This window comes from Nyctibius grandis, chromosome 4 (assembly GCF_013368605.1).
Source record: "Nyctibius grandis isolate bNycGra1 chromosome 4, bNycGra1.pri, whole genome shotgun sequence".
Lineage (NCBI taxonomy): Eukaryota > Metazoa > Chordata > Aves > Nyctibiiformes > Nyctibiidae > Nyctibius > Nyctibius grandis.
The window spans coordinates 182,418-207,849 of NC_090661.1; the positions used below are offsets into that span (position 1 = coordinate 182,418).

A 25,432-nucleotide genomic window follows, 5' to 3' on the forward strand; every position below is an offset into this window, starting at 1 on the left:
GTGGTGAGCAGAGGGGAGCCGATTTTGAGCGCTCCCGTGCCGCCCCGCAGCCAATGGGGAGGGCGGGCGGGGGGCGGCGCGGCGGCGATAGGCTGGCGCGGCGGTGACGTCGGCGGAGCGGAAGGCGGGCGCTGGGTTTGAATTCGAGGCGGGCGGTTGGGGCCGGGGAGGCGGCGATGGCGGCGGCGGCGATGGCGGGCCCGGCGCAGCTGCCGGCGGTGTGCGGCCGGCGGCTGGCCGAGTTCCTGCGGCAGGTGGACGACACCGACCTGGTGTGGCTGGAGGAGATCCGCGAGGAGGCGGCGCGGATGTTCAGCAGGTACCGACCCCCCGCGCCGGGGGTACTGGGCCGGTACGGGCCGCTCCCCGCGCTGACCGCCCCCTCCTCCTCTCCCCTTCCCCTCGCAGCCACTACAGCGACGAGCCGGAGCTGATGCCCAAGACGCCGTCGCAGAAGAACCGGCAGCGGAGGAAGCGCCTCTCCGCTCTGCAGGAGAACCAGGAGCCGGGCAGGAAGAGGTGGGGTCGGGGTAGGCCCGGCGGGGCCCCCCGCGAGGCGGGGTTGGAGGCCGGGGGCCTGGGGCGGGTGTGGGCCGGCTGGGTGCAGTGCGGGGGCTTCCCGCAGCGCCGGGGAGGGGAGGGCACTGGGGGAGGCCGGGAAAGGCCGCCCGAGGGGAACCCCCCACCGCACCCCGCGCGGTAAAGGCCCGCCCAGCCGTTGTGCTGCGGTACGACACCCCGCGCCTCGGGAACGGCGCGGCTGTGGGTCACCCGGGGCCATTGTGCGTCTCTGCGTGCTTTCCCCTCGCCATCCCTCCGCTCTAAAGCCGTCGGGTCCGGTACTGCCCGGTTAGCTGCGTTCTGCAGCTCTGTGAGCATCGAGCTCGTAGGGGGGCTCGTCCCAGGGGTTCTGGCTTTGTTTCCCTGTTTGTGCGCGGCAGAGCGTCGAGCCACAGGCCGCCTCCAGCACAGGCTTTTAAACTGAAAGAGGGGAGATTTAAATGAGATATTAGGAAGAAATTCTTTGCTGTGAGGGTGGTGAGAGCCTGGCCCAGGTTGCCCAGAGAAGCTGTGGCTGCCCCCTCCCTGGCAGGGTTCAAGGCCAGGTTGGATGGGGCTGGGAGCAACCTGGTCTGGTGGAAGGTGTCCCTGCCCATGGCAGGGGGTTGGAGCTGGATGGGCTTTAAGGTCCCTGCCAACCCAAACTGTGCTGTGATTCTATGAACAGCAGTGAGCTGTCGTACAGGCACCTTACAAATTGGGATGTGGCCGCCCTATTTCTGCTCACTGTGTTTTCAGTCAGGGCTCTGCAAACAGCCTGTTTTAGTAGGAGTTCTGGTCTATTCCTGAATCCAGTTCCAGTCTAATGCGCTGTTTCTGTTTAACGTTAGGTTATCTAGAAGGAGGAACAGCAGTCTCAAACCGGTACCCCCCATGCGATGTTCCCAACGACTCCGAAATAAAGCGAACCTGGAACTAAGCAGGGCTGAGGTCAAACAAGTCTCTCCACCTCAACGTGTGACAAGATCCCAGGCTGCAGCATCTGCTAAAAGCTCAGAGGTCCTTCCTGAGACCACTCCTGAGATCCTTCCTGTCCAGCAAGAAGGGAATGTTCCCTCAGTAGAAATTGATGTTGGTGATCGCATTAGTGCTGAGCTACGCCTCCAGGATAACAGCATATCTAAACCAGCAGAGAAGCTCTCCACCACCACTCTCTCGAGCTCAGATGATGGTTCTCCCCAGGAAAGCAGCGTTGCCAAATCGCCGCCCGTGCCTGCAGCCTCTGAGCTGATGGTCCCTCGTACCCCTGAGGCAGATGGCGCAGAAGAGAGCGAGGCTGCGTCTAAGCTGGAGCCAGCAAAGGCAGCTAATACCACAGTGGTTCTGAGTGAAGAGCCTGGGCTGGAGGAGGGAGATGACCCTGTGCAGGTACACGAGGGGTCTGGAAAGGAGCCGTCCCAGCGCACGAGGGAGAGCCCAGGGACTCCGACCGGCTCCAGGCTGAGCCGTCGCTCAGTGCGCAGAAGCCTGATGGGTAAAACCTCCCTGACGCGCCGAACCTCCCTGGCAGAGAAATACTCACTAGCCAGCAAGAGGGAAAGCATGATCCAGAGATCCATCACCAGGTCCATGGCCAAGAGGAAGGCGGCGCGGAGGTCAGCCGCGTCCTCTCGTTACGTGGATGGTAAGTGTGAATGTCGCCGGCGGGGTTTGCTTTGCTCCCTTCCTGCTCGTTTTGTGGGTCTGCTGCTGAAGGAAGACAACGATATGGGGCCAGTTCTTCAGCTGGGGCGCAGCAGCGGGTCCTCCTAGGCCAGACAAGCTGCAGTTTTGTGTGGATGCTCTGCCTTTCTAGAGAGCTGGGTGACTAGAGAGACCCAGGTGACTCTGCTGGTTCGTGGCCTGTGAGTTCAGCCTGGTAAATCAACTGGGAGAACAGCCTTAATGTCTTCCAGGTTCCTGTGGTTGGCAAAGTTAAAGAGGGAGCTGGTGAACAGGCTTTGTGCTGGTGGCTGCTCAGGAGGGTTGTGGGCTCATGTTTTCTGGGACATGAGGTGGCTGTCACACATTGACCGCTCTTTAAACAGAATCTGGCTGCTAGTTCTTCTCTTTGGAGAAGGGAATTTTGAGGCTGAGCTTTGTAAATTTATTAAAAGTCTTCCAAACCTTTACTGCTTGCAACAGAGGCAGGTTTTGGTGAAGGACAAACTGATTTAAGTGATTTTCTGTGCTGCTGTAATGCAAGCATCGGATTTAGTGCAGGAGAACAAAGTGATGGATATAATATCTCTCTTTTTTTTTTTTTTCAAGCCGAGGGAAAGAAGTGGCTAGGAAGTGGTGGACTAATAAATGGCTCCTGAAATGCAGGTGATGCAAAAGAACCTCTTTGACACGATGGGGTGTTGAGGAGAGCCTGGCTCCACAGCATGCTGCTCTGTCCGGAGGGAGCACTGATAACTGGAATAACGCCGCTGTAACGCGTTCATCCGCGCTGGTCTGGCTCTGTGGGACTTGTGCTGTGTAAACCTGACCTCTCTTCAAGAGTTATCCCGGTTTTGCTGTAGAAGGGTATATTTGGAGAAGCACTTTAGTGGGTTTTTTCCATCCCAGTTTAACTAGTTGAATGTTTTTCCAGAACCAGAGCCCTGCAGTCCCCAGTACAGGGTTTGCTGTGCTGGTAACAGGGCAGTGCAGAGTTCTGTGTTTGAAGTTTCTAAGCACAGTGTTGAGGGCTCCCTCAGCAGAGAATGAAACCACAGGGAAGTCTTCTGTAATTCTGAAGAGGCACTGAAGCAGCTTTATCTACCCAGTTTAAGCGATCAGTCTGTGTTGTCTGGATCTGGATTACCTGGGAGGTTTAAGGAAGGCTTTATTTCATTCCTCTGTGCTACTTGACATGATTGTTCTTCTGCCTCATCAAAATCTCTGAGTGTAAGGAGAGGAACTGAGATATTTCAGCTCTAGTTGAGCTCGTTAATGCTTGAAAGCCCAAAGCACCTTAAGCACTGCAGAGTGTCTGCTGTGCCTCCGAGGCAGCAGGTCTTGCCCTGGCTGTGTGTGCAGCACGTGTGTTTGTGCCTCCTTCGATGACATCTCCAGTGGAAGTACTGGAGCAGGCTGCACGCTCTGGCTGTGCAGTCTGCCTTGTGCACCCCCTCAGGCTGGAGCTGTGTCGCCTTCTTAATTATTAACAGCAGTTTCTGGTACTTAGAAGCTAGCTCCCCCCGAGCCAGCTGGAGTGCTTCACAGGAGGCAGCACTGACTGTAAATAATTCTGGGTTTAACCACTGCTAATATCTGGGCATGGCCCTGCAACCTGAGTCGAAGCCCAAACCTAGTCGCTGTTAATGTAAGCTCATTGAAAATCACTTTGAACTCATCTATAATTGAAAGCCATCTCTTTTCTTACATTAAAATGGCAGGCAGCATTTTCTCTAGTGCTACTTAGGCACATTCAGCTGCCCTTGCTTGTAGCAGCACGCGTGTGAACTGCAGGCAGTGACCCAGGAGGCAGAGAAAGTGCCTCTGCAAGAACTTCCCTCCTACGGAGAGCCCTGGCCCACACCTGTACCTTACAGCTCTGGCATTTTTCTCTTTTCCTGCAGTCTCCAGCTCTGGAGAGGAGCCAGAGGATGAAGAAACAGTTCTCAAAACCGGGTGAGACGACTTTAAGATGTTTCTTTATCCTTAACATCCTGCTTGGAGGATTTTTTCACAGTGGTGTTGCTGCTATAAAGCGCACTGCTAGCAGACAACAAGTAGCTTCCCAGTTTCCTTGGTGTTACTAAACCTGGCTGCCTTTTTTCTTTGTTTTTTTTTTCCTAGGCCTGCTCCTGGACCTTGTACCCCCTCCAAACCGGTAAGATTCGAGCAGAGATGAAAAGCATTTCTGTTTGTGTGGCCTTGTGAGCACAATGTGTTGAATACACCTCTCATTTGTTCCTGGGGAGTTAGGGAGCTCTGGCCACGGGTCGCTGGACTCGGCCAACCTGCTGCATAGCCCTTGGATAAAGGGGGCACAGAGTGCTGGGCTCGTGTACGTGCGTGGGCCTGGCCATGGCCCCCCTGGTTCTGGCACACAGGGTAGAGAAAGTCTGTCAAGTCTGGTTTAATCACAACGTTCCAAAGATGGCAAAACAAAAACCAGTAAAGTTTTATTTGGAAGATGAGCACGTGTGGCCCAAGGCTTCTTTGGATGCCAGCAGAGGTACTCTGTCAGTCTGCTCTTCCAGCCTCAGATGCTTTCAAAGCCAAGGCTAGCTTGGGCTAGAAAATAGCGTTTTCTGTCATTTTGCATAAATATATTTAAGTGTAAACCATGGGTTGATGTCACCAGCGCTGAACACCGACCTTGGCATCGCTGGCACGCAGAGGTGAGTCCTGCTTTCTGGCTCTTGCTTCTTAGCCTCTTGCTAGAGATCAGCTGTTTGAAAATTCAGTCCTGAATCTATACAGATAAATAATCTTACAATTCAGGGAGGTTCTTTTAAGTTGGACAGAGTTTGTACGCTGTTACTGCTTTTGTATTAAAGCTTCCTTTGACCTTTTGTGGATTATTTAAAACTCATCAGTTGGTCTTAAGACAACCACAGCAATTTGTAAATATCATTCAGGTTGAAACATATCCCTCCACAGCTCTCCCTGCCCTCCTGAGGAAGAAATCTCAGGATTATGTCAGTGTTTTGTCCAGAATACTTTTCGGTAAGCAAAGACTGAGTTAATGCAGTGGAGCTCTGTGGCCTTAAGCACTTCTGTAAGCAAGGACAGGCTCATACATGCTTTTAAGGCTGGGCTTGTCAGTAGATCTGCAGGAGTTCAAACCACCTCAGTTTTTGTAGTGCCTCTGGATTTGTAGCTTGCCTGAGTTCCAGCTGTAGGAAAGCTTAAAGGGAAATTGTGGAGAAGAGAAAAACGAACAGACTGCTTTGCAGATCTGTGAGCAGAGGACTCGCATCTTCTGTTTCTGTACCCTGGTGAATTTATAAACACAGTCTATCTATCTGTCTATCTGTCAGAAGTTTTCTTGGCGACCAAACAGGGTTTGGCTTCTGCCAGAGACTCCCTTTGGGAGCCCTGAGCAGCGTGAAAATGTGGTGACTCAGCAACCTTCTCAAACCAGAAAATACCTTTGTCTCTATGACTGTATAAAGCCAGTACCTGTGTGCGTGGCTGTTACTTAAAGGTCAGATTCCTCTGGGGCCTGATCTCGAATTAATTAGATCTGTGTCCTTCTGCTGGGCAACAAGGTGCTTCCTGTACCTGGCCTTGGGGTACAGACCCTGCAGGAGCATTTGGGGAGGATAAAGTTTCCATGCTGATTTTTCTTCTCTCCCCAGCTCCGCTGTGTCTGCGAGGGTTTGGGGAGTGGAGTTGGTGCTTGCGTTGCTGGCAGAGTGCAGGTCTCAGAAGCCCCTGCCTGCTCTCTCGCAGACACATAAAACCATTATCACAAGAGAAGTAATTTTGTGTTGGTGTAAGTGCAAAGGCAGCAAACAGCAAGGCTCTCCCGTTCATCACAAACAGATCAATCGAGGAAATGAGCTCTTGGTCTTTGCTGTCTCCCTGTCTGACCATTCATCACTGCTGAGTAAAATGAGCGCTGCCTGGCTCTGCCAGGAGTCCAGCAAGCATAAACAGATTTCCAGCTGGAAATGCTTTTGTCCTTAATAGTTTATGAGTTTGTTCAGTTTAAGCAGCACATCCCTCATTAGAGACTTGTGTTCTGTTAATGTCTGCGCTTCTAGTGATGACACAACAGCCAGGAATTTACCAGGGTGGTGTCCTGAGGTGTTTTTCACAGCTGGAGGTTTGTCTTCACTCTGGGTACTGCTACCAATACTTGATACTATGCATGTGGTTTTGTGTTCTCTAGTAACACTGCAGACAGTGTCCTTGTCAGAGTGACAGTAATTGGCTGTTTCTGGGGGAGAAGTGTGCTGAAACCCTTTTGCTTTTCCTGCAGGTTCCCCAAAGTCCCCAAATGTCTCTTCGCTCTCAAACCGCCGGCAGCAGCGAGCAGCCGCAGGAGACGAGCCCCAACGGTACCTTCCGGGGGACTTTTGTGTCACCACTTTGCTGGGAGGCTGGCTGGGAAGCTTGAAAGATGGGCTAGTTAATTTGAGAGCCCAGTTTGAAAGACTAATCTGATCTCTGACAAGCGAAGACTTGTTCCAAGAGCTCAGCATTAGGAAATTCTGCGCTGGAGTGATTTTCCACCCTGGGAAGCGCATGGAAATAGATGTGATGACGATGGAGGGGTGCACATTCTGCAGGTTGTGGAGGCCCAGCTGAAGCCCGTTTCTGACACGAGCAGTTGCTCTGTACCTGCACAGAACACAACAGCAGTATGAGTGCAAGCTGCATCCCACAGATCACTTCAGGCAGCTTTGCTTTGGTGTGTGTTTCTAGGTTTGAGTGGTGCTGTGTGGTTGCTTGCTGAAAGCAAACAAGCTCCTGCTGTGCATAATTCATGGAGGGTTTCTCTACTGCTTAGTGAGCTGCTAAATCTGTTGTCTGCTGTCAAAACTGTGAGGGAAGGGATTTTTTTTTCTGCTAGAACTAACTGTGTAGCTGTATGTTTTCTTTCAGAAAGCAACTTAAATAAGAACGGGGAGACCCAGGAACCACCCCAGAGTGCCAGGTATGTTCACAGAATCATTCTGGTCGGGAGGTGCCCCTGGAGATCTGTAGTCCAGTTCAAAGCTGAAACACTGTTAAATGGCTTCAGTGTTTTGGGTCTGTGAAACTTTTGCAGCAGGTTTTTTCTGCCTCTGTGAAAAGAGGATTTAATTTGTATCTTCTATCACATTAGAAATTTTTTTATTGGATACCTACTTGTGCGTACACAATGAAATATCTTCTAACCTAGGATAGTTCTATGATCTTTTTTATAAACCTGACTTTGAGACAATCAGGAGGCTTTGCCATGTATGATGGACTGTGTTTTTCTCCCAGGAGAAAGCCAAGTTACAAGAGAGCTGTGGATGAACGCTATGACAGTCAGCAAGCAGAAGAGGGAGGGCTGTCTCCTCTGAGAAGAAAGGTCCCTTCCCCTGCCTTTCCAGCCAGCAAAGTAAGATCGTTGTAACCCTGATGTAAATCACTGAGACCTGTTTCTTACTCCTGAGGATCACTTTTGGCATTCCTCTCCTAGGTTGTGCGTCCTTTCAAAACGTTTTTGCACACTGTGCAGAAGAACCAGCTCCTCATGACGCCAAGCTCTGTGGGGAGAAATGGAGTAATAAAATCTTTTATCAGGTACAACACTCCTCTCCAGTGTGGTCCCAAGGTAAGACAAGACTGTTGTAAGCTGGTACATGGTGGTCTGATGAGTGTCTGAGTTAAAGCACAGATGTGAAAGAAACTTTTCAACCCGTGTTAAACTAAGAAGTAACTTTATGCTGTCTGTTTACACTGACATAAACTAAATGAAATTGTGATTAGTCAGCTGCCTAGAGAGTTCTCGTTTGGACTCTAAGCTTCATTACTGTAGCAGTCCCCTGTGGTGTCAGCAAGTAACAGTCGGGAATGAAAACTGGGAAAGGAAAATGAAGGGGATTTTGAATACTGCAGCTGAGGGGTGTGTGTGTAACTGAAGTCTGCACATCCAAAGGCTCCTTTCTAGGACTCCTCTACTGAGGGAGATCTGAGCAAATGCCTCTTAAATCCAAGCTTCTGATGGTCTGAGGTGTTTCAGGCCTTTGAAGCAGGAAGAAACATGAGCCTGTCCTGAATAGGAGACTGCTGAGTCAGTGACACAAGGGTGCTGGTGTTCAGGTCTAACGGGCACCAGTATCAATGCAGCATAATTGTTGCAACCAGCAAAGACCAACACCACACCTCTGCTGTTTGCAGGCAGATGCCTCTACCTGTGCAGTACCACAGGGAAGTTTACAACCTCACAGGGGAAGCACCTGTACCCCAAACAGCAATTGTTTGGGTGGATGGGATTTGAGATGATCTGGTTCTGGGTTTCCAAAGGGATTTGGGTTTCCCTGCGTTCTGCTTACACGGGGCAGTTTAGTCATAAATCATGATTGTTTACTGACATGGGCTGGACTTGCAGTAGCAATACTTCCTGCCTCCCTGATGGGCAGCCCTTGCTCTTACTGATCTGCATTTAGATTTGGTGTTTAATTCAGAAGTCGGGGTTCAAGGAACAGCAGGTTTCAGTCAGTGTGCTGTCGTCCCCCTTCCAGAACAGCGCTCTGACAGTGCCAGGCAAGTACAAGGGTGTAGCTGCACAAATGCACCTAGGGACGTGCTGGAAGCTGGCATGTCGAGCACAGATTGCTCATCCTTCTAATACCCAACAACCTCCCTGCAAAATAAGGTGGTTCTAGGGCTTGTTTTCACTTGCAGGAGAGCTGGGGAGGGAGAGGAGGGTGTACTGCAGAAGCTGGTTTCCCTGCATCTAGCTTATATCTGGCAACCTAATATCAGAACTTCTTTGTTGTACTGCTTAGAGAGTCTTGCTGCACTCCAGCAGATACAAGAAGTCTACCAGTAGGAAGCAGTGAAGGATTCAAGCTTGTCTCACTGGTGTTACTGCTCACGTTAGTGTCTGTATTGGCAAAGGAGCTGAAAAAATGAGAAAAGAATCTTCTAAGTGCATCCTTTGTGGCTGTCAGTTCGCTGAATGGTGTGTTTTAGGTCTTGTTCCAGTGCAGACAGCTTCCCCTCAGGACATTTTCTGTGTAGGGTCTAAACAGAACTAAATAGCACCAGAGCAATAAGATATAATTAGTTTTACATTAGCCAGTTTGGATACTAATAACACCAGTTGTTTACAGCGTGGAGCCCAGCATAAGGTAATCACTTGGATGTTTCACTGTGCTTATCGATGGGTTTGTACTAAGACCAGCCCTGTCATAATTAGGCAGCTGCAGTATGAAATGTGACATTAAATTAATTTATCTTAATGCTGCGAGTGTGGTGGTGGCTGGATCTTGCTCTTCAAATTGGCAGTTTCCTTAGGCTGTGTTAGCTGGCCTGTTTGGAGGGTGGGACAAACGCCCTGTGGTTCTGTCTGGGTGGCATATGGGGCTGACAGGGTGCTTGAAACAAGCTGTGACCACGCTGTCTAAATGGTGGTGGTTTACTGTGAGATAAAGCTCTGTGGGAGCTCCGAGTTGAAGCAAGCAAGGTGCTTCCTAGAGCACCATCTGTCCCCTGCACCTGCTGCAGGAAGTCACTATCACTGCCAAGCATTAGAGCTGCTTGTTTGGTGCTGCCTGTCTGCAGCCTCTGTGGAAGCTGCCTGGACTTCAGGAGCTGGTGCTTCTGTTTCAACTTCCCAGCTGCTTCTCTTGCTCTCCAAGATCACCACCACTGCCTTGTTTTCCGTTGTGTCTGTTCCCAAACATCCATGACCACACCACAGGCTACCTGAGCTCTGTTTCAGGCTTGTTACCATCCGTTGGTTCTGGCTGCAGTTCCTTGGTGTTACTCCTGGACCCTTGCTTAACCCGAGCAAGTTGAGGTAGAAAGAAGCCCTGGCAGGTGGGTATAATCACATTTCAATCCCCCCCAGGAAAAGGAGAGACAGAAGCTGGAGACTCTGAGGAAAAAGCAAGAAGCCGAGCAGCTGAGAAAACAAAAACTGGAGGAAGAAAAGAAACGGCGACTAGAAGAGGCAAAGCTGTGAGTATTCCCTTTCTGCCTTGCCTGGACTGTGCCTGTAGGTCCCTGTGTCTAGGCCTTTTATCTTGCAGAGTCCATACATGCAGCAAAAATTCTCGTCAGCTTGTTCTTGCACCACAAAGACAGTACTTATTCTCTAATAAGAAGTTAGCTGTCCTAGCTGAGTGCTTCTGCAGCTTTTCGCCTTAAGTCCTCCATCTCAGGTGGAGCTTGAAAGCATTGCTGGTGTTTAAATGGATGGTGCATGTGGGTCATGGCATTTCACGCTGCCCCAGAGCTGGGTCTGGCCGTGTGTTTGGGTTGTGAGGAGTCTGCCCAGCTGGACTGCAGTGGTGAAGTGAGTCTGTCCTGTAGGAAGCGTGAGGAGCGCCTGCGCAAGGTGCTGCAAGCTCGGGAGCGGGCAGAGCAACTAGAGGAGGAGAGGAAAAGGCGCATCGAGCAGAAGATAGCTCTGTTCGACGAGAAGACCGAGAAGGTAAGGCCCAGTGTACCTACAGGGGTGATCTGGGAGCATAAATAATCTGTTGAGGTAGATGATGCCACCTGAGTGTGCCTTCCAGAAAGGCAGGAACTGAGGCTGCTGATATCTAGAGGATGGTTGAATAAAGATCTTTCCAGAAACTTTGTGGTTCTGAGTGACTGCCTTTCTCCTGGTTACAGCAGATGGCAGATGAAGCCCCTTGTTTTCCAAATTATGAATCTAAATGGGCTTTATTAAGGCTCTGTTAGTCAGATGGGAGAAGAACTTGAGATAAAGCCAGCCTCATGGCCCTGAGGCTTTATCTACCTGAAGTTGTTCTCCCATCTGATGAAGAGGTGAAAATAAATGTCCTTCCTCAGCCCTTTTCTTGTACCTGAGACTTTCAGACAATCTGTGCATGTGACCGTAGACATTGTTTGTCTGTTTCAATTGTCTCCATCTGCTTTTCTTATTTCATGGTTCTGAGACTATATTCTGATGGCTTTTGTGGTATTGGATGTATAAATACCAGAACAGGATCAGCTCTTCCTGGGGAGATGTAAAAAAGTAATTTCCTTAAATATTACATTTTAAAAATAAAGCACAGGTCCCGTTTGTTCCTGGTGGCAAAAAATTAAGCTTTTTGCCCCGTGAGCGAGTGGGAGCTCTGCACCTTTGAGACCTACTGCTATGGTATTTCAGAGAGAACTGTCCCATCTGAGACTCGGGCATTCAGCTGGCTCTGTGTGTCCCCTAGGTGCGGGAGGAAAGGCTGGCAGAGGAGAAGATCAAAAAGAAAGCGGCTGCCAAGAAAATGGAAGAAGCAGAGGCCCGGCGCAGGCACGAGGAGGAGGCCAGAAAGCAAAAAGTGCTGCAGCAGGTCTGTGCTGGAGCCCGTCCTGCGTGGGGTTAGGGTGGCTGCAGTCTGCCACAGCCTCTGTAAGCCAGAAACCCAGCGGGAGCACTGACAGGCTGAGGGAGTTAGTGTGGTGGAGAGGCTCTGTCCTAAAGCTCTCAGCAGCGTTGTGCTTCCCACTTGCCCTTGCAACATGCTGTCAGCGGGGTTGTGACCCACGTTTCTGCCACAGTCCTGGACAGATGCTTACTAAAGACCTTAATTTGTGGATTGGCAACTATTAAAATATCCCAGTTAAACCTGTCTCTCAGAGACCCAGAGCATGGTGGCCCTTTGGGGTATGTTGTGGGCAGGGAAAGGCCAGCATTGAAACAGCTGGAGAGATGCTGCACCCACCTTGAAAGCACCAGGACTTCAGCCCCGAGTCGTGTCCTGGCTGTGCAGTGGCAGGTGCTGGAGACTCGGGTCAAATAAGGTGTTTGTGCTCCTTAATTCTGGAGCCTGCTCCTGTACAATGTAAGGTGAGTAATTGCCTTGTTGGGCTCACCAGGAGGAGGAGGAGGAACGTCGGCACAAAGAGCTAATGCAGAAGAGGAAGGAAGAGGAGCAGGAACGTGCCAGGAAGATTGCTGAGCAGAGACAGGCAGAACAGGAGAGAGAGAGGCAGCTGGCTGCAGAGAGGGAGCTGGAGAGGAAGAAGGAGCAGGAGAGGATCCAGGCAGAAAAGTAAGACAATGTCAATTTATGTGCTAAATTCTGTGCTGGGACTTTGAAAAGAAGCAGGAACGGAGGGTACTTGTGAAAGGCCCAAGCAGTGAAGAGCTACTTTACTGTTGGCACAACTCTGGACCATCGTGGGTACTGAGCTGCCAAGAGGAAATTCTGGGCTCACTAATGTAGGAAGTAGGGTGGGGAGTGCCCTGAGAAGCTGTGAGAAAAGGGGTTTGCAGCAGGCACTGGGTGGGAGGTACCCCACGTAGCTCTGGGAGTAACGGTGTGTCGCTCTGGTTCTCAGGCTACGGGAGCAGCAGGAGAAGGCTGCTCGCCTGCAGAGGGAAGCGCTGGCTGCTAAGGAGGTGGAGAAGAAGGTAAGTACCCTCTTGTAGGTGGGTAGGGCTGTGTGGGTCTGCCTTCAGTAGCTGTTACTGTTAGGAGCAGCTGAGCTGTGAGGCCATCAAGAGCCCTGATGAGTGAGTTGTTGCACCCTGAACTTGAGCCAGCCAAAGGTTTACCCAGAGCCTGTTCTCTGCGTGTCCAGAGGCACGCCTGCTCCCTTTGGGTGGCAGCAGCAAGAAGAAAGGGCAGATAACACACACGTTGAAGTGAGGTCTTCAGCTTTTCCCCCTTTCTGTGCCCACTGTATCTGTACCCCTCTTGATATCAAACAATAATTAATCCCAGACTCCTCAGAAGCAACATCTCAGTGTTACATTTGTGCCTCCTTCAGCAGCACCATGAGTACAGGCTGTAGGCTTTGTCAGGTTGTTTTCTGCAACAGTTGTGCCAGCACAGATTAACCAAGCAGATGTTTCTGCTTGTGGTGTTGAGGAGGGGACTTTTGGTGCCTTGGCAATCTGTGCTGTTGGAATAAAGCACCTGCAGCTGGGTAGGCTCAGGGTTTTGCTTAACTCGCAGCGTGCGTTTTCAGCGGAGCAGAGGGAAAGCCCACAGGTGTTGTTCAGGTAGCTTTGGAATGTCCCTTCTGAGGGATTTGCACACAGTAATTGCTGGGAATTGGTAGCAACCTCTTTGCTGTTTGGACTGGTTTTGGTTTATGTAAGATCTGGGAGAACTTGCACTGTCAAGACTATTTGTCCACTGCCTTCAGGGAGCTGGGTTCCTTGGGGGGACCCCTGCATGCCCAGCAAGCCCCTCACCCTGTCAGCTGGCCTCCTGAAGCTGACAGGCAGCTGGGGGTCGACCTGTGTAGAACTTGTTCTGCCGTTAGGACTGAGTGGGATTTATTTCACTTGATAACTTTGAGTTGGCAGCCTCGTGGTTGCCTTTAGATTCAGAAGGAAAACCGAAGCGTTTACAGGGTGAGACTCCGGACCCGTTTGGGATGGTTGCTGTACAGTGGGGTGACTCGGCCTCTGAAAATACTGTTAGTCTGAAAGGAGGCTAAGATCAGCAGCATAGACTTCCATCTGAAGATGGTCTGCTGGTTTCTGATGTCTATATCCTGAAGGTAAAGTCAGTAGCAAGTTTTTCAAAGCACGAGGTCACGGCGTTATCAGAGGAAGGCAATGAATGCTCTTAAATGGGAAGGGCAGTTTGTTTGTGTCACTGTGAGGAAAGCTCGAGCTGTTGCACTGCATTTGTTCACTGCCTGGACTGTGCTCAAAGTGCTCCTTAGCATCACAAGCCACAAACACTTGCAATTAGATGCTGAGGTGGTTTTTTTGCATATCAAAACAACGTATCCCTGGATTAACAGCGTAGCTTAGCTGATCAGCTGAGCTCACGTGTGACGTCTGCTTGCCAGCAGGAGCAGCAGAGGCTAGCAGAGATGGAGAGGCAGGAGCAAGAACAGAAGAAGCTGCCAGAGGAACAAAAGGCTAAAGATAGAGCCCAAACACTGCACCTCGAAAACAAAGAGGTAACTCTGCTCTCTCTGGTGAAGGTCCTTTAAGGGATGACATCAGAGAGCTTTGATTCCAGCACTGACGAGGTGTTACGGTGGGCACTTGTACCCTCGGCTTTTTATGTTCCCTTTCAGTAAGGAAGGGATTCTGGACACTTTTCCTGCTGATCTGAGGTTGACTCCTGGTGGCCTTGGGTATTTAAATGACTTTTGGGGAGTGAAAAGGAGGGAAGGGAAGCAGCAAGTGTTTGCCGGGGTTCTTGTGCTCTCGGGGTAAGGCAGTGGCTGTTAGAGTTGCCTTTCTGAGCTCCGCTTTGAACACGGGATGAACCTCACGGGCAGCAGAGATGCTGAAATGGTGTCATTGAAGTTCAAGGCTGGAAACAGCCACAGGATGGCAGCAGAGCCTGTGGAACAGTGTTGTGTCTGGGCCTCCCAGCTGGTGGAGCCTGAGAGAAACCCGCAGGTGAATGTGCCTGTCTTGAACAGGGAAAACAAACAAATGGATCTTTATCTCCTTACAAGGCTAGATATTGTGGTGTTTAAATGCAAACCCAGTGAAATACGAGTTAATGGACACAAAGCCATGAAGGCAGCCTCCTGTGGGGAAGAAACACTCCCAACTCTAGACATGTTTCATGGTTGGTGAAATTTGCAGTTTTAAGGTTTTTTTCCTTCCTCACCTGCATTTCTCAGTCGTGCTGTTCCCATAAAAATTGCACTAGTTTGTCCTGAGCTGTTCCGTGCAGATTCTCTACGTGGTAACAATCAGTTTAATGTTATTAAACAAGCCCAGAAGTTTGGTTGCAGAGCGCTTACAGCACGTTCCTCAGCTCCAGCCTTGAGGAGGTAACAACTCCGTTTAAGCCTTGCCTGAACCGAGTGGAACTGCAGTTTGGGTGTTAGATGCATCTGTTGCTGGCTTGTTCGTGTCGTACGTAGCCAATTAAGCAGCCTAACTAAGCAGGAGAAGGCAATGCAAAGTCATAATTGGGTCAGAACTTTAGAACTGAGGTTTTTGCAGTTGTGTGATAGAGCAGGAGGTGGGACACGGAGGGGTTCCAGTCCACGAGCGTCTCGCTGCGGCTCGGCAGCGTAGCAGGGCTATCACCTAACGCCCGTGGGGTGTGTTTCCCTTCTAGAACTCCCCTGCCTGCAGTTCCTACCAGATGACTCCACAGGCCCAGAAGGATCCCAAGCCTGCCCCGGTAAATCCAAACAACTACGGACTGGACCTGAACAGCGATGACTCCACTGATGACGAAAGCCAGCCTCGCAAGCCCGTCCCTGCCTGGGCCACTGGTACGTGTCAGCGGGTTGATCTCTGTCCCGAGATCCCCAACAAACCCCACTGCAGCCTTGCTCCAACGGATAGTAAGACCTGGTGTAAGATTTTGCCCAGTTCCTCCTACTTGTGCACTGGTTAAAAGTACTCGTCTCCAGCAGTGTGGCTGGAGTGCTGAGTCAAGGGCTCCTCTACACTTGGGGACCTTCTTGTGACAAGCTTGGGGGACAAATACTCTCTTAAACTGCCTTAACAGAGCTGCTGGTGTCACTGCTGATGTGAAAGGAGTAATTCTGACCTAGTGCTCTGGCCTGGAGCCTGCTTGATGTTGATTTGTCTTTAAAAAGCAAAGTAATGCCAGGTGTCATGGGCCAGGTTTCAGAGCAGCTGTTGTTCTGGTTCTGAAATAATCAGTTCCACGATTTCATATTCCACCTGCCCCAGGTGAGCTAAGAAGTTGTGGGGAAGCTAATGGTACCTGCAGGAAGAAGAGCTGAGAAACCTTGGCTCATGCAAACTGAAACAGGACACGCAATATTCACCCTCAGGGTGATCTGTGGTGAATCTTGAGGCTTAAGCAGGGTGCTTGAAAACACCAAAACCTGCAGGATTTCTCCCGTTTGCAATCTGTTGTCATTAGAGATGAGGAGAGCGGGGACACGTTGCACACAAACAGCCTACGCAGCAATTTCAATTAAAAAAATTAATGCAAATGTAATCTTCTGTTTCCCCAGGGAATCAGCTCAGCCAGGCTGTGATCCGGCAGTACTACAACCCCCCCAACATCGACGCGGTGTTCGGGGCCATCCCGAGCCCCAAGCTGGAGGACATCTTCTACAAGAGCAAGCCGCGCTACTTCAAGCGCACGAGCTCTGCCGTGTGGAGCTCCCCGCCCTTCGCGGGCGCCAAGTCGGTCCTGGGTGTGCCCTACAGCCTGAAAAGGTGCTGAGCCGGAGCAGCGGGCAGGCGTGTCCGTCTCTGGGTGAGAAAGGAGTTACTGTTCCGTGTCTGTAAATCTTTAGGTGTTAGCATTGAATAAATGTCAGCTCTTACTGGGCCTCTTGCCTCTTCTGGTTTCGGGGCTTGTTTCCTCACTGTTAGGCACAGCAGCAAGCTTTGGGGGATGCTGCCTCGGAAGGATGCGTCTCCTTTTACCCTTAGCTTTAAGCTGGCGAAGATTTAGACCCTTAGCTCACGAGAGTGCATCACCTCCAGCTCGGTGATCCTCCCTCCTCAGCCCAGCAGGCCTGGTGGTAGCTGCCAGCAGCAGGCGACAGCTGCCTGCTGTCCCTGCCCGCCCCGGGGCTGGGGCTGAGGAAAATCCAAACGTGCCCTGCTGGTGTTCTCCAGAAGGAAGACACCGTGCTCCTCCTCATCCCCTGCAAACTGCAGAACGATGCCCTCGTTTCCCTTTTCAGCCATACACCCTATGCTGACACCAAGTACAATTCTGTGCATGAGCTCGATGGACATTGATGTTCCAGCTCGGGCTGAAACACCCCGAGGATTTTATTGACTTTATTGCTGGAGAGAGGTGTGACCCTCGGTGTAATTGTGTCTCCAGGAACACCCAGAGCAGTGTGAGCAGGCTTTGTTCTAGGCTTTGTTAAGAGAAATTGTACAAAGGTTCCGATAGAATTTTGTTTGTAATTTGAATTCCCCGTCTGTGGCATAGACTGGATTGAAAGAATGGGCTTCACCCTCATCCCTGCCTCTCCCTTTTCTCCCCTCGGCCCTTTCACTTGTTCAGCATCAAAGCTGGTTTCATTTCTAGGCCTGTTTTGCCCTTCATGTTCAACAAGGCAGTGTCAAACGGACTGTTATCAAAAGAGTTTCCTTTTAACAGCAAAATATTGGCTCAGGATTTCAGTTCCAAGAGCACTCGGTGGGTTAGTCAGCAAAGGACAGGAGAGCACCGTTCCTGTGCGGGTACAACCTGCTCCTTTAAGACCAGAACTGTGCAGAGCTTAAATGGTGTGTGAGGATGGGCACGTCAGTGAGCTGTGGGCAAGCAAATGTCTTTAAAATGATGTGGGGTTTTATATTGAAATCATCACCTGTGCGATGCTGTGATCAGTGTTTGTACCTGGAGGTGGTTGTGCTGTGGTAGATGTGCTGTAGATTTTTTTTGTACCTTAGAATGAATGTAACCTTTTTGTAAGAGCTGCTGCCCTGGCAGACCCTCGGGAGCTGAATGCTGTTTGAATGAGTTTGATAAAGTGAGATAAATCATCTCTGGGCCTCTCTGCTGGACTCATCATCGCTTTTATTAGGAAATTCTACAGTGGTTTGGAATCTGTCCTCTGGGGTTGCTTTTGCACTGTTTCCTTGAGAGGAATGTTCTGTCTGGGAAGAACTTGGTTAACTCCTGCTCCAGGGGAAAGTGTTTGTGTGTCGGTAACCCTGCGGGGTTTGCTGCCTGGTTTTACTTTCTTTTGTTTCTGGAAATTGGCAGAGGGACGGTTTGGTGCGATGATGTATCCCCAGACATCTCTGCTAAGGAATACGGGATAAATTCATCCTGAGCTGCATTCACTCCCCCCAGGTGTCTGTCCTTGCTGTGTCCCGTCCCCCGCCCCAGGCGCAGGCAAAGGACACAAAGCACAGCTCACACGTAATTTTATTTATTTATTGTCCCCAACGGTGACAAAAGGGCTGTGCCCAGGGTGTTCCCAGACACGAGGGGCTGTCACCAAGGTGGGGGATGACATGGTGTGTCATTGGGGCTGCAGGGACAACACGGGGTCTCGGCACATGCTGAGGGTGTCACTGGGGTGGGGGGATAATGTGGGGTGTTACCAGGGCTGGGGGGGTGTGACAACAAGGGGTGACCCTGTGTGGGTGTGGGGACAGGGGGTGTCTCTGCATGTTGCCATGCGTGGGGACATGGGATGTCCTTGTGTGGGGAGGACACAGAGTGTCCCTACGTCTGTGTGGGGACTCAGGGGGTACAGGTCTGTCCCCAGGTGTGTAACAGGACCGAAGACGTCCCCCTCCCAGCGATGTCCCCACTCAGCTGTGCCCCACGGTGACACGGACGTCCCACATCCCTGTGTCCCCCCTGCTGTGCAATGCCACGTCCTGCACGTCACCCCGCGCCCCCCCCCCCAGCTCCTACCCGCGCTCGCAGATGAGCTCGACGACGCTGTGCTCCATGGGGACGGGGTCGAGGCAGCGGTGGGCGGCGCTGGCGGCCACCTCGTCCAGCAGCCCCTGCACCACGCGCTCGTCGGCGGCGAAGCGCCACAGGTAGAGCTGCAGGTAGTGCCCGTCCACCTGCACCTGCTGCAGCCCGAAGCGCCCCAGCGTCCGCAGCCGCACGCACTCCAGCAGCGTCTTCAGGCTGATCTTGATGATCCCCGTCAGCACCGACACCTGGGGACACAGGGATGCCCCAAGTCACACCTGCGTGGGGACGCCCCTCTCCAGGCCGTCACTCCTCAGGTACTCTCATCCTGGTCACCAGTCCCCAGGGATCCCCGAGTGCTGACACATGGGATGTGGGGACACTGGGGACATGTGGCACAGGGGGAATGGGGGCTCCTTGGGCCTGGATTCTTCCAGTGCAGGGAGGCCCCAAGGCCAGCGTGGGTGACACAAAGGACACCCTTGTCCTGGCTGCCACTGCCACGCCTGGACACACGGCACAGGGGGCTGGGGACACCCTCGGCCTGGCTGTTGGGAGCACAGGAAGGCCCTGAATCAAGTCGACACAGGGACACGGGGACACCCTCGCCCTGGTCATCAGCAGCAGGGACCCCCCTGAGTCCTGGCATGTAGGACAGGAGCATTAGGGGACAGGGGGAACACCTTGGTCCTGATCATCAGCTCCTGGGGACACCCTGGGCCCCAGCACCCGGGTCATGTGGACACCAGGGACATGTAACAGCTGGGAAGGTGGGCTCTTTAGGGACCTTGGGGACATGGGGGACCCCTGGGGACCTTTGGGGACAGGGGGATGTCCCCGTGGCCTCACCTTGTTGAACTCGACAGGGCTGAAGATGTCAATGCGTTCGGAGAAGAGCTTCTGGATGTTGCTGAGCAAGTGGGTGTCCATGGGGGCACTGGGGATGGGGACACAGGACAGTCAGGGACACGGGGACAACCACGTACCGGAGAAAGGCAGGGGATGTCGGGGCAGGGACAGCACGGACACAGGGACCGGCAGGAGACACGGGGAGGGGGACACAGAGATGGTCAGAGGGTGTGGGGACGGTCAGGGGATGCTGGGGGGTGACAGAGGGGGCCGGGGCCTACCTGGGGGTGTAGCTGGGGGCGTAGCGCCCGGGCGCCCGCGAGCTGCTGTACACGGAGAAGGCGCGTCGGCTGGAGTCGCTGCTCTGCGCCCGCCGCACGCCCTCCTCCAGGAGCTGCCCCACCTGCGGCACCGCGCCCGCTCAGAGCCCCGCACACCCGGGGACCCCCAGACCGCCCAGCACCCCTCAACCCCCCTGGGACCCCCCCAGACCGCCCAGCACCCCTCAACCCCCCTGGGACCCCCCCAAACCACCCAGCACCCCTCAAACCCCCTGGGGCCTCCCCAAACCACCCAGCACCCCTCAACCCCCCTGGGACCCCCCCCAAACCACCCAGCACCCCTCAAACCCCCTGGGGCCTCCCCAAACCACCCAGCACCCCTCAACCCCCCTGGGGCCCCCCCAGACCACCCAGCACCCCTCAACCCCCCTGGGGCCCCCCCAGACCACCCAGCACCCCTCAAACCCCCTGGGGCCTCCCCAAACCACCCAGCACCCCTCAACCCCCCTGGGGCCCCCCCAGACCACCCAGCATCCCTCAAACCCCCTGGGACCCCCCCAAGCCACCCAGCATCCCTCAAACCCCCGTGACCCTCCCAAAGACTTCTGGGACCCCCAAAGATCCTCAAGAAGCACGTGGGGACCTCAGGTGTCCCCTCTTGACCATTCATGGACTTCAGCCCTGCCCACCCCGGACCCTCCGGGACACCTGGGACCCCGCAGAGGACTTTAGGGACCCCCCAACCCGCCATGGACCTACTGGGGACTTCTACAGTCCTCAAGGACCTTATGGTTACCTCAGGGATTCCCTCTGGACCCTCTGGGACACGGGGGACCCCCTGGGGGACTTCAGCCCCCCCCCCAACCCCTCTGGGCCCCTGGCGCTGCCCCAACCTGGACGTCGATGGCAGTGATGTCCTCCACCACGCGCTTCATGACGGCGCGGACGTTGCGGGGCTCGACGGTGCCCAGCCAGTCGCGGGTCTCCACGCTCTTGCGCAGCATCTGGGCCACCGCCGCGCCCTGCACCTGCACGTAGTGGTCCAGCAGCCGCTGCGCCGCCCCCCGCGCCTCGGCGCACAGGGCCGGCCCCGGGGTCACGGCCGGGCCCGCGTCCTGGGGGGGACAAGGGACACGGAGACGTGTGGGGACACCCCCCCCTGCCTCCACCTCTGATGTCCTGGGGGCGTCAGAGGACACGTGGGATGCTCCCCGGGCCACCCCACCTGCAGCGGCATCGCTGCCATCCTCGTACCCTTGGGGTATCTGAAGGGACTTGGGGACACACTGAGGTGCCCTTGGGGACATCTGGGACACACCAGCACAGGTAAGGACCCTTCTGCCCCCACGCGCTGCCATCCCCGGGGTCACACCCTGGATGGACGCGGGGCCACAGCGTGGCACAGGGAGGGACTTGGGGACATTTTGGGGTCCCTCAGGGACGTCTGGGGCACACCAAGACACAAGGAAGATCCTCACACCTCCACACACACCCTTGTCCCCACCACAACATCCTGGGTGGACATGGGGCCACAGGGGTACTTGGGGCCATCTGAGGTCCCCTTGGGGCCACGCTGGGGACAATCAGTCCATTTTGGGGCCAGTTCGGGGGCTCACCTGGGGTGGGAACTGCTCGTCGGTGAGCGTGAGGATGTAGCTGACGGTGGTGGCCTCGTAGTCGAGGCAGAGGCGGGCGAGGAGCAGCAGCAGGGCCGGGGGCGCGGCGGGGGCCCCCCGCTCGGCCGGGCCGTCGGCGAAGCCGCGGGCGGTGCGGCAGAGCCAGCGCACGAAGGCCACCACCAGCCCCTCACGCACCGCCTCGGCGCAGAACTCCCCCTGCGGCCCAGAGCGGGGGGTCACACCCCAAAGACACCCCCCTGGCGCCCCCACAACCCACAAACCCCCCCACACCAGCTCCAGTGACCCCAAACTGCCCTGGCCACCCTCCACGTTGCCCATGACCGCCCCCCCCCGCCTCACACAAGCCCTGTGCCCCCCCACGCTTCCCCGTGCCAGCCCCAGCGACCCCCAAGCTGCCCCTCCGCCACCCCCCGGCCCACCTTGAAGTAGGGCAGGCTGGCGAAGGCCACGTCCTTGGCGGTGAAGAGCTGCACGTAGGCCAGCACGGCCTTGAGCTGGCCCAGCACGGAGGAGGCCAGCGTGGCCAGCAGGTCGGGCAGGCCGGGCCCCTCCTTGCCGGGGGGCCGGGGGGCGGCCAGCGCCTGGCGCACGTCGCCCAGGCAGCCCAGGAAGAAGGTCTGCAGCGCCCGCAGGTAGCGGTCGACCCGCTCGCGGGCGGCCCGGGCCACCAGCGCGGCGCCCGCCTCGGCGCCGGCGGCGGGCAGCAGCTCGAGGAGGGCGCGCAGGCGGCGGTGGAAGCGGTCGAGCGCCCGCACCAGCAGCGACGTGTCGCCCAGGCCCCGCTCCAGCGCCAGGCGCCGCTCCAGCAGCCCGAAGTAGCGGGCGGTGAGGGCGGCGGCGAAGGCCTCCAGGCGGCCGTCCCCGGCGCCGGGGCACGCCGCGAAGAGGCTGCGGTAGGAGGCCGCCAGCAGGCACAGGGTGCCCACGAAGGCCGAGCTGCCGCGGTCCACGAAGTCGAGGATGTCGGAGGCGGGCGGCGGCGTGGCGGCGGCGGCGCCGGGGGGGGCGGCCGGGGGCAGCTCGGCCTCCAGCGCCGCCAGCTCGGCCTCGAGGCGGGCGCCGGCGTGGCTCAGGAACTCCTGGCACAGCTCCTCGGGGGGCTCCTCCAGCTGCAGCAGCATCTCCACGCACTCGGTGAGCTCCTTGGGGTCCAGGGTGTCATCCCTGGGGGCGGGGGGGAGCGAGGGGGTTAGTTGGGGAGGGTGGGAGGTGCCGGGGCCAACAGTGGCACAGGAAGAAAACAGGGAATAAGCAATAAAAGTCATCAGTAGGCTCCAGAGTGAACGCCCCCACACCCCCCTCCCCAGCACTGCCATCAGTAGGTTCCAGAGTGAACGCCCCCACACCCCCCTCCCCAGCACTGCCATCAGTAGGTTCCAGAGTGAACGCCCCCACACCCCCCTCCCCAGCACTGCCATCAGTAGGCTCCAGAGTGAACGCCCCCACACCCCCCTCCCCAGCACTGCCATCAGTAGGCTCCAGAGTGAACGCCCCCACACCCCCCTCCCCAGCACTGCCATCAGTAGGTTCCAGAGTGAACGCCCCCACACCCCCCTCCCCAGCACTGCCATCAGTAGGCTCCAGAGTGAACGCCCCCACACCCCCCTCCCCAGCACTGCCATCAGTAGGTTCCAGAGTGAACGCACCGGAGGCGCGCGCGGAGGCGCCGGGCCAGCTCGGCCATGATGGCGTGGCTCTCGTCCTCGATGGCGCGGAAGGAGGGCAGGTGCCGGTAGTGGCGGAGCACGGCGCGGGCGCGGGCGTGGCAGCGCAGGGCCCGCGCGGGGTCTGCCCCCGGCGCCGCCCACCGCCGCAGCCGCCCCGGCACCTCCACCAGCGACTGCAGCTTCCGCAGCAGCGCCTGCACCCCTGGGGGCCGGGGGGGGCAGTTGGGGGGGGGTGAGAAAGGGGCAGGGCCAGGAGCTGGATCTGCCCCCTGGGGTCCCCCAACACCCTGCTATCTGCCCCCAGGCCCCAGATCTGCCCCCCAGGGTCCCCCAACACCCTGATATCTGCCCCCCAGGGTCCCCCAATACCCTGCTATCTGCCCCCAACCTCCCAGATCTGCCCCCCAGGGTCCCCCAACACCCTGATATCTGCCCCCCAGGGTCCCCCAATACCCTGCTATCTGCCCCCGACCCCAGATCTGCCCCCCAGGGTCCCCCAACACCCTGATATCTGCCCCCGACCCCAGATCTGCCCCCCAGGGTCCCCCAACACCCTGATATCTGCCCCCCAGGGTCCCCCAATACCCTGCTATCTGCCCCCAGCCCCCCATATCTGCCCCCCGGGGTCCCCCAACACCCTGCTATCTGCCCCCGACCCCCCAGATCTGCCCCCCAGGGTCTCCCAACACCCTGCTATCTGCCCCCAACCCCCCAGATCTGTCCCCCTGGGGGTCTCCCCACCCCCATGGACAGGCCCCTCAGCCCTCCCCCCCCCCATTATCTGCCCTCCAACCCCCAGATCTGCCCCATACCCCCCAGATCTGTCCCCCAAGGTCCCCTCAACCCCCTTCAATCTACCCCCACCTACCAGACCTGCCCCCTAGTGTCCCCTCAGCCCCAAGATCTGTCCCCCAAACCCCAGATCTGCCCCCCCAAGCCCCAAAATCTACCCCCCGGGGCCTCCCCCAACCCCAAGATGTGTCCCCAGGACCCCCCCCCTGCCCGTACCGGCGAGCTGGGCGCCGCGGCGGTGCCGGTCCTGCAGCGCGGCGCTGACGCGGGCGCTGGAGGTGCTGATGGCCGACATGTTGGCAGCCAGATCGTCCATCTCGGCCTCCATGCGTCGGAAGTCGACCTTCATCTTCCGGATGGTGTCTGGGGAGCGGGAGCCGAGCGCGTGTGTCCCTCGGTGCCCCCCGGCCCCCCCAGCCCCAGCCCGGGTCCCCCCCGCCGGGTGCTCACCGGTGGCGGAGATGAACTTGTTGTAGTTCTCGTAGAGCAGCGTCTGCATGTCGCTGTCCAGGGCGCGGATCTCCCGCCCCAGCGCGGCCTCGCGGGCCAACAGCTGCCCCAGGGGGCACTCGCTGCGCACCTGGGGGGGGGCAACACCCGCACAACTGCCCCCCAGCCCTGCTGCCCCCAGCAAGGCCCTGCGGCAGTCCCTCAGTTTACCCCCACGAGCCTCCAATTGCCCCCCTCGGGTCCTCAACTGCCCCCCTGGGGCTCTAACTGCCCCCCACAGCCCTTCTGGGATGCCCAGCTGCCCCCCAGACCCCTAACTGCCCCCCGGGGCCCTCCCAGGACCGCCAACTGCCCCCTCAGAGCCCCAACTGCCCCCTCGGCCCCAAACGCTTCCCCTCAGCTCCCCCCTGGGATCTGGAAATGACCCCCAAGAGCCTCCTTCTGCCCCCCCGGGGTCCTCTGCTGCCCCCCAGGGGCCCTAACTACCCCCCCCCAACTGCACCGCGACCCCGGGGGGGTTGTTGTGGGGTCAAAGGTCACCTTAGCGAGGAAAACTTCCGGGTCGAAGTGGGGCCCGTCGATGTCGGTGGGGTCCGGGGCCGCCTCCGCCGCCTCCGCCGCGGTCGGGCCGTAGTAGCGCTGCAGCGGCCCGTGGGGACGCCGCCACCCGCTGCTGGTGGTGCCGGTGCCGGCCTCGGGGCTCCCCGCAGCCCCGGTCCCCTCCACCTCCGCCATCGCGCCGGCGCTTCCGCCCCCGCCCGCCACTTCCGGCCCCTCCCTTTAACGTCACTTCCGCCGGCGCGGCCCTGTCGCCGCGGCAACCGGCCGCCCCGTCTGTCATGGCGGCGGCACCCCGGGGCCAAGGACCCCCGCGGGGATGGGACGGGGAAGGCGACACCGGCCCCGAGGGTGAGCAGCCGGCGGCAGCCCTGTGTCCCCCGCTGTCCCCGCCACCCGTCCCTGCCCACCGCCTCCCGGTGTCCCCGCGCCGTCCGGGTGTCCCCGCGCCGCCCCATCCTCACTCCCACATGACACCGAGTGGGTCTCCGTCCCCCGAGGGCAACACACACCCCACACCCCCCCGGGGGTCACTCTCCGGGTCCCGGGGTGGCTGGGGACACGTCCCGTCACCCCCGGCCGCCCTCTTGCTCCTCATTTTCAGTTTCAGACTCCTGAGATTCATTAAATGTATTTTTTTTAAATCCTTTTTTTTTGAGTTCTAGAGGAATTCGAGGGATCCAAGACAACATGAAAAGGTTTCCCTTTGCCTGAGGCAAATCAAACCTGGCCTAACGTTG

General features: G+C 56.2%; 2 protein-coding genes across 3 annotated transcripts; one reads left to right on the forward strand and one right to left on the reverse strand.

Annotated features, from left to right (window-relative positions):
* The first annotated feature begins 19 nt into the window (after nt 1–19).
* Nucleotides 20–16,399, forward strand: INCENP (inner centromere protein). Its single transcript, XM_068397725.1, has 16 exons — nt 20–319; nt 409–519; nt 1,392–2,185; nt 4,107–4,158; nt 4,327–4,360; nt 6,464–6,542; nt 7,090–7,141; nt 7,456–7,573; nt 7,655–7,789; nt 10,034–10,143; nt 10,498–10,618; nt 11,361–11,483; nt 12,010–12,185; nt 12,475–12,547; nt 15,186–15,345; nt 16,063–16,399. Exons 1-16 carry the CDS (start codon nt 177–179, stop codon nt 16,275–16,277), a joined length of 2,496 nt encoding a protein of 831 aa, XP_068253826.1. The 5' UTR covers nt 20–176; the 3' UTR covers nt 16,278–16,399.
* Nucleotides 16,400–17,930: 1,531 nt separating this feature from the next.
* On the reverse strand, nt 17,931–24,882 carry VPS51 (VPS51 subunit of GARP complex). Of its 2 annotated transcripts, none has more exons than XM_068397726.1 (10): nt 24,675–24,882; nt 24,135–24,264; nt 23,901–24,047; nt 22,872–23,094; nt 21,645–22,389; nt 21,202–21,420; nt 20,479–20,700; nt 19,586–19,707; nt 19,305–19,392; nt 17,931–18,703 (listed from the first exon to the last, which is right to left on the reverse strand). In XM_068397726.1, exons 1-10 carry the CDS (start codon nt 24,867–24,869, stop codon nt 18,443–18,445), a joined length of 2,352 nt encoding a protein of 783 aa, XP_068253827.1. In that variant the 5' UTR covers nt 24,870–24,882; the 3' UTR covers nt 17,931–18,442. The 2 variants fall into 2 exon arrangements, with proteins under 2 accessions (XP_068253827.1, XP_068253828.1); XM_068397727.1 differs by having other exon boundaries at nt 18,615–18,703; nt 19,586–19,630.
* Between the last annotated feature and the right edge of the window lie 550 nt (nt 24,883–25,432).